Source organism: Quercus robur, chromosome 3 (assembly GCF_932294415.1).
Source record: "Quercus robur chromosome 3, dhQueRobu3.1, whole genome shotgun sequence".
NCBI classification, from domain to species: Eukaryota; Viridiplantae; Streptophyta; class Magnoliopsida; order Fagales; family Fagaceae; genus Quercus; species Quercus robur.
This window is the reverse complement of record NC_065536.1, coordinates 48,810,285-48,818,150: the sequence shown is the minus strand read 5'-3', so window position 1 is coordinate 48,818,150 and position 7,866 is coordinate 48,810,285. Positions and strand designations below refer to the sequence as shown.

The following is a 7,866-nucleotide window of genomic DNA, read 5'->3' as shown; positions in this document are numbered from 1 at the left end:
GCTGCCTTTAAGAAGTCTGACGAGTATAAGAATCGTCTAAACAGTCATTATGCAGCTGGCTATGAAGACTTCCGTGCTGATGCCAAAGAGGCATATCCTGATTTGGACTTCAACTCCTTCAAGCTTCCTCTTGCTACAGAGAGTTCCGTGTTGCAGACGAGTTCCGAGGACGTCAACATCATGGACGACGCTAACACTGAAGTCACTCAGGACGACCCTAAGACGAGCTTGCCCAAGTGAAATCTATTTCCTTAGAAAATCTACTTTTATTTGCCTTTTCATGGAAGTGCTCGTTGTTTTGGGCCTTTTCTCTTTCTTTTATTTTAAAGCTTATGCAAGTACAATCATCTCGTCCAGGATTATGGACGAGTTTTATATACATTTTCATATTCAAAACTAAAGGGGTTTTTGGACGTTGGTCGTCCACCCTTTGAATTTCATGAAAGGAATGAATACTTCTATTTTTACTTCCATTGTGTTTGAATATATACGTTTCCAGCTTTATGTATGAAATTTTTATTTTCATATCAGCAGTGTGGTTCGTCCATCTAGGAATTCAGTTCACCTCGTCTTGGGCATGGAGGTGAATTTTATTACGTCACCAAGATAAAGTAAATTGATTCCTTTTGGCTAGATTTTTCATCATTCCAAAATTATGGACGATCATTTTGTCGTCCTTGATGATTAGACTTTTTAGCGATTTCTCGTCCAATGTAATGGATTGTTAAGCTAGTTTTGAAGTCTTTGCTCGTCCGCGTCTCGGACGAACACTTTTGGGAATTCATCTCGTCTTGAGGTCTAGAAGAGTATGCCCTTTTCATCTCGTCCTATGTTCTGGACGGATGAAACTTTGCTTTATTTTTAGCTTGGGTTTCATCTCGTCCTATGTTCTGGACGGATGGACCTTGGTTTCATTTTCAGGTTAGGTTTCATCTCGTCCTATTTCTGGACGGATGGACCTTAGCTTAATTTTCAGTTTAGGTTTCATCTCGTCTCTTGCTTTGGACGGATGTACCTTTTCATCCTTCCTTTGGAGGAAGGCTTATGGACGATATATCCTTGCGTCCAAGGATTTCATTCGTCCATGCTGGCTTTCTTTTTGCGGATCAATCTGAATGAACATATAAGGATTCCAATAATATACTTGAAAACAATATATATATATTTGAAAATCTAAACTTATGTAAACATTCGTCCACAGGCATGGCACATGCTCATTAGCTAGTGCCTTATTGAATTAAAAATACAAACCAACTCATCCATGAATAGCACAAAAGTGAAAACACTAATGTACTTTCTAGGGGATTATTAAAATACTTAAAAACACTTGACAGTAGTAAACACTTCTGCTCGTCCATATATCTCGTCCAAGGACACTGGTGAAGAGTCAGCACTTATTGATGGTACTTCCTGAGGTGCTCAACATTCCAAGGGTGTTCCAGCCTCCGCCCATCCAAAGCTTCCAAATAGTAGGATCCTTGCCTTTTGCAGTTGATAACCCTATAAGGTCCTTCCCAATTTGGGCCAAGTTTCCCGTAGGCCGGGTTTCTTGTTGCCAAGGTAACCCTCTTCAAGACGAGATCCCCGATGTTGAAACGCCTAGGCTTCACCATAGCGTCATATTGTCTTGCCATGAGATTTTTGTACCTTGCTGTCCTCTGTTCTGCATCCATCCTGACCTCGTCCATAAGGTCAAGGTTAAGACGGAGCTGTTCCTCGTTTTCTTCAGTTTGATACTTCCTCACCCTGTGGCTTGTCATGTGTACTTCTGCTGGTATAACTGCCTCGCTTCCGTAGGCTAGTTTAAAAGGAGTTTCTCCTGTTGGAGTTCTCGCTGTCGTTCTATAAGCCCATAAAACACCTGGTAATTCATCCGGCCATATTCCCTTTGCCCCTTCGAGCCGAGTCTTGATAATCTTCAGCAAGGATCGGTTCGCTACTTCTGCCTGGCCATTGGCCTGTGGGTGGGAGGGTGAGGAGTAATGGTTCTTCATTCCAAGCTGTTCACAAAATTCCCTGAAAGGTGTGTTGTCAAACTGTCGTCCATTGTCAGACACTAGTACTCTAGGTACTCCAAATCTGCATACAATGTTCTTCCAGAAGAAGTTCTTGACATTCTGCTGCGTAATTTTGGCTAAGGGTTCGGCTTCCACCCATTTTGTGAAGTAATCTATTCCCACCACCAGAAACTTCATTTGCCGAGTTCCAGTCGAAAAGGGCCCCAAAATGTCTAGTCCCCATTGTGCGAAAAGCCAAGGGGCCATCATTGGCGTGAGATATTCTGCTGGCTGTCTGGGAATGTTGCTAAAGCGTTGACATTGATCACATACTTTGACATATGCTTTAGCATCAGCTTGGATGGTTGGCCAATAGAATCCGCTACGGATGACTTTATGGACGAGTGATCTGGCTCCCAAATGGTTCCTGCATGCTCCTTCGTGAACCTCCCTCAACATGTAATTTGCCTCGTCCGGAGCCAAACATCTTAAGAGAGGCTGGGAAAAACCTCTCTTATATAACACCTCGTCCATAAGCACATACCTGGCTGACTTGACCCTGAGCTTCCTAGCTTCGTCCTTCTCTTCTGGAAGCCTTCTGTCCTTTAAGTATGACACTATTGGGGTCATCCAATTTCCTTCTCCCTCTATCTGCATCAGTTCTGGAAGGTCTATACTTGGCATGTAGTGTACATCATCCATTTCGTCCAACGCCTCATTCGCAAATGCTTCCTTCGCCAGAGTATCTGCCTCCACATTCTCTTCCCTTGGGATTTGAACAAAATCTGCTTTTTTGAATTTCTTCACAAGGCGTACTACCTTTCTTAGATATTTCTTCATTCTGTCTTCCTTGGCTTCACATGTCCCATTGACTTGGCCTATGACCAATTGAGAGTCTCCCAGGACAAGTATTGAGTCTGCTTCTACGGATTTGGCCAGTTCCAACCCCTTTAAAAGGGCTTCATACTCCACTTCATTGTTAGTAGTCTGGTATTGCAGACGGGCCTTGTATTTCAATTTGTCCCCTTCTGGCGACTGCAAAACAACTCCTATTCCTCCAGCATATAATGTAGACAATCCATCTACATGGACGACCCATTTGTTGTTGTACTCTCCTTCCCCCAGGTCTTCGTAACATGGAGTGAACTCTACAATGAAATCTGCTAGGGCTTGAGCCTTTATTGCATTTCTCGGTTGGTACCGAATGTCGAATTCACTAAGTTCAACTGCCCACTGAACCAGTCGTCCTGCGGCTTCCAGCTTGTTCATTGCCTTCTTAAGCGGATGGTCCGTCATGACATTGATGACATGAACTTGGAAGTAATGTCTTAACTTCCTAGAAGCCGTTATCAGTGCAAAAGCCAATTTCTCCATGAGCGGATATCTTCCCTCTGCTCCTCTGAGTGCTCGGCTAGTGTAGTACACCGGTTTTTGTATTTTCCCCTCTTCTCTAATTAAAGCTGAACTTACGGCGTGTGGGGACACCGCTAAGTATAGGTACAGTTCTTCTCCTTGCACGGATGGACTTAATAATGGGGTAGTTGTGAGATAGTCCTTCAGGTCTTGGAAGGCCCTTTGGCATTCGTCCGTCCACTCAAATGCCTTCCTGAGGACTTTAAAGAAAGGTAAACACTTATCTGTGGCTTTCGAAACAAACCTGTTCAAAGCGGCAACTCGTCCTGTGAGGGATTGGACTTCCTTGATACTCTTCGGTGGCTCCATGTTTAATATAGCCTGGATCTTGTCCGGATTTGCCTCAATTCCTCTTTGCGAGACCATGAACCCCAGAAACTTTCCCGACGATACTCCGAATGCACACTTGCTTGGGTTCAACTTCATCTTATATCGCCGAAGTGTTTCAAAGGTTTCCTGTAGGTCGTCTAGATGGCTTCCCTCGTCTATGCTCTTCACAAGCATGTCGTCGACATAAACCTCCACATTCCGTTCTATTTGTGGACGAAACATGTGATTCACTAACCTTTGATAAGTTGCCCCTGCGTTCTTCAAGCCGAAGGGCATCACTTTGTAGCAAAACAAGCCTTGGCTGGTAATGAAGGAAGTTTTTTCCTGATCAGTTTCATCCATCTTGATCTGATTATATCCTGAGAAGGCATCCATGAAGCTCAGCAACTGATGGCCAGCAGTAGAGTCCACCAATTGATCAATGCGTGGCAGAGGATAACTATCCTTGGGACATGCTTTGTTCAAGTCAGTGAAGTCTACGCACATTCTCCACTTTCCATTAGCTTTCTTCACCATCACCACATTGGCTAACCAATCCGGGTAATAGACTTCCTTAATGAACTTTGCCGTGGTCAGTTTTTGAACCTCTTCCTTGATTGCTTTGTCCCTCTCGGGAGCGAATACCCTCTTCTTCTGACGGATAGGCTTAAAAAAGGGGTATACATTCAATCGATGAGTGATCACACTTGGGTCGATTCCTGGCATGTCGTCATGACTCCATGCAAAAATGTCGATACTTTTTCTCAGGAACTGGATGAGGTCTTCTCTTGCCTTCTCCTTCATACATGTTCCAATTCTGGTAGATTTCTCAGGATCATCTTCTTGCAAAAGAACATCTTCCAACACTTCCGTGGGCTCTGCAATAACTCTTCTTTCCTCGATGCTCATTGTCTGTACCTGTTCGTCCAAAGCCATCATGGCAAAGTAGCATTCTCTAGCTGCCAACTGATCTCCTTGTGCTTGTCCTATCCCGTACTCCGTAGGGAATTTGACTGATAGATGGTAGGTCGAGGTTATCGCCTTCCAACTATTAAGAGTGGGTCTTCCAATAATGGCATTGTATGAAGAGGTACAGTCTACCACAAGGAAATTGACTTCTTTGGTTATCTGTTGCGGGTATGACCCTACCACAACTGGTAATGAAATGGCACCCACGGGCTGCACCTTCATTCCTCCAAATCCTATCAGTGGCGAGCATACTGGACGAAGTTGATCTCGTCCAAGCCTCATCTGTTGGAAGGCGGGGTAGTACAATATGTCTGTTGAACTTCCATTGTCAACTAACACTCTCCTGGTTGTATAATCTGCAATGAGCAGTGTAATAACGATCGCATCGTCATGCGGGTGATGAATCCTCTCTGCATCTTCGTCGGTGAAGGAAATGGTTGCCTCGTCCATTGGTCTCGTCCTTGGTGATCGTCCAGAGAGCTGGACGTTTTGTACCGCTTTGAGATACGTCTTCTTCGACTTGGAAGATTGCCCCATCGAGTTCCCTCCAACGATAATCCTTATCTCTCCTAGTGGGGGCCGGGATGATTCCTCTATTTTGCCTTTCAGCTTCTCATCTGTACGATCCCTTCCAACGAAGTGCTTCAACTTTCCTTGTCTGATAAGGTTCTCAATTTGCTGTTTTAGGTCACAACACTCATCCGTGTCATGCCCATGGTCCCTGTGAAAGCGACAATATTTGTTCTTATTGCGCTTGTTGGGATCCCCTTTCATCTTCTCTGGCCATTTTAAAGAAGGATCGTCTTTGATTTGCATGAGCACCTGATTAAGTGGAGCGTTCAGGGGCGTATAGTTCTGGCTTCTTCCCAAGTGACCTGTCTTCCTGCTATCTCGTTCCTTCCTATCTTTCGTCCGTCCCTTCTTTGGACGAGGGGCTTGTTCTGAGTGTCGAGCTGGGTGCGCTTCCATCCTCTCAGCTCTTTTCCTCTTCTTGGCTATGATTGCATCTTCTGCATTCATGAAGTTCTGAGCCGAATGGACGAGCTCGGCCATGGTTTGAGGCTCCTTCTCATATAGCTTGTGGATAAATAAATCCGAATTAATCCCATTGTGGAAGGCTGCCAGTAGAAGCTTGTCGTCCACCTCGTCCACACTAAGGGCTTCTCTGTTGAAGCGAGTGATGAATGACCGCAGGCTTTCGTTGTCCCCTTGTTCTATGGTCAGTAAGCTGGACGAAGAGCGCTTGTGCCTCTGTCCCCCGATGAAATTGTTAACAAACAATTTGCTTAACTCTTCGAAAGAACTTACGGAACTTGGGGGGATTTTACTGAACCAAACTCGTGCCGGGCCTTTAAGGGTAGTAGGGAAGGCTCGACACATGATTTCATCAGGGACCCCCTGAAGGTGCATTGTTGTCTTGAATGTGGCAATGTGATCAAAGGGGTCACGCGTCCCATCATACGAGTCCAGAGAAGGTAGTTTGAACTTTGATGGTAGAGGGTGGCCGTTGATGGAAGCTGTAAAAGGAGAGTCAGTCCTGTGGACCAAATCCTCTATAGGATTCGTTCTCCTCATGTTCTCCTTCATCTCCTCCATGACTTTCTTCATTTGGTCCATCTCCTCTTTCAAGTGTGGCACTGTCCGTGAAGTGGTGCCTCTAAACTGACTTCCAATCTCAGTATTCTGTGTGTCACCATGGCCTTGTGTCTGCCCTGCGTGTTCCTCACGTGTCTGTCTCCTCTGAGTGATCTCCATCCTTAATTCCTGGTTTTGGCGAGTCAATTCCGCCATTGCAGCCGCCATGGATTGCATATTCTGAACGGACGACGTCTGCATGACTGGTGCAGATTGGCGATCACGCTGGGGATCACTTGAAGCGCCTCTGCTTCCCTGACGGCCAGGGCTAGTAGCCCTCGACCTGGTCCTGACCATCCTAACCCTTTGTCGCGGAAAAGAAAGTCGCAAAACAACCGTCGCTTTCCCACAGACGGCGCCAACTGATATTGCTCTGAATCAGTGAGGTGGATGGCCTGGCTTCGGTGGGCTGTCGAAATGGTTGATGGCCTGCAGGGAAGAAAACGCGATCAAAGAGGAGACCGGAGAAGACCGGTCGAACCTTCTCCGATGGAGAAGTTAGACTCGTAGAGAAAGAAGTTCCAAGTGTTTTGGAAAATTGTCTGAGAGAGAATCTTACCTCTATCGGGTTTAGACCGGTCCCTTATATAGGGAGCCTGGGACGGTTATTTGTCCAATAACCTCCCCAGGATTTGTGAAAACCAACAACTCCGGAGTTAACTACCTCAACGGATATAAAACGGTAACTGCTAATGGAAGTTAACTTATTCGAAGGGTTTGTTGAGATAGTTGCGGGTTGTCGAAAGTCTAAGTGTTGAGCTTTCGTCCGTCTGGTGTAGGGCGGTTTAGTCGTCCAAGGATATTTAACGATTGCTCATGGACGAACCTCATGGACGATCCTGTCGTCCATGGGAGACTTAACTTATGGGGTGGTGCTATTATTCATGGACGTTTCTCCTTCTTCTGGATAAACTCTTGGATCAACTTGCGCTGTAGGCTCTGGACGATCCATTTAGACGATCTGGAGATGGATTATTTTCCACTTCTCTATCAACTACTATAATATATATATATATCTAAACTTTTATCTCAAAGTTGTATTTATTCAGGTAGAAAAAAGTAACAAAGTAATTGTAGTATTCGTACGGGTTAATAATTTTCAAATCTTGCCGTTTTTCGAGGCTTCTTTAATTCTAGTGCACAAGATTCAACAAAGAAGGACTACGGACTATGGCACCTTGCCCTTCACAGTTGAAAGGTCCTCCACGCCTCACCCATTGTCCATTGGTAGCTCCATAAAAAAAAAAAAGAAAAAAAAAAAAAAGAGGGAAGTTTCCTCGTGAAGTCCGACCGACGTGTCATCAATCACCACGTGTCTTTCCTGAAGCCTCTACTTTACTCTAGTCTAGAATCTAGTCTATTGTTTTTGTTTGTTTTTGGGAGCTTCTGGATTTGTACTTCTTTAGCTAGGGCATTAAAGAGGATTCGGTGGTGTAAATGTCAAATGTCGGTAATATTTAGTGCTAGAGTTTCAAAATCTTCTGTTGTCTGTTCTTGTAAAGTTTTACAATTATAAATAAAATAGCTTGTAAATCTATATATC

The 7,866-nt window shown here is 44.7% G+C and overlaps 1 protein-coding gene across 1 annotated transcript; it reads right to left on the bottom strand.

The window, feature by feature from the left end:
* Nucleotides 1-1,074: 1,074 nt before the first annotated feature.
* On the bottom strand, nucleotides 1,075-6,620 carry LOC126719697 (uncharacterized). The gene is made up of 6 exons (XM_050422225.1): nucleotides 5,730-6,620; nucleotides 4,254-5,510; nucleotides 3,312-4,127; nucleotides 2,817-3,269; nucleotides 1,648-2,648; nucleotides 1,075-1,111 (listed from the first exon to the last, which is right to left on the bottom strand). Exons 1-6 carry the CDS (start codon nucleotides 6,618-6,620, stop codon nucleotides 1,075-1,077), a joined length of 4,455 nt encoding a protein of 1,484 aa, XP_050278182.1.
* Nucleotides 6,621-7,866: the final 1,246 nt, after the last annotated feature.

What these genes read in the sequence shown, in the direction of transcription:
- LOC126719697 (XM_050422225.1), bottom strand. Translation starts at nt 6,620, where the DNA reads ATGGTCAGGACCAGGTCGAGGGCTACTAGCCCTGGCCGTCAGGGAAGC. An exon ending in GGTTAGCCAATGTGGTGATG is followed by an intron (nt 4,128 to 4,253) that starts GTGAAGAAAGCT and finishes GCTGGCCATCAG; the next exon opens with TTGCTGAGCTTCATGGATGC. An exon ending in TGAAGAAATATCTAAGAAAG is followed by an intron (nt 2,649 to 2,816) that starts GTAGTACGCCTT and finishes GAACTGATGCAG; the next exon opens with ATAGAGGGAGAAGGAAATTG.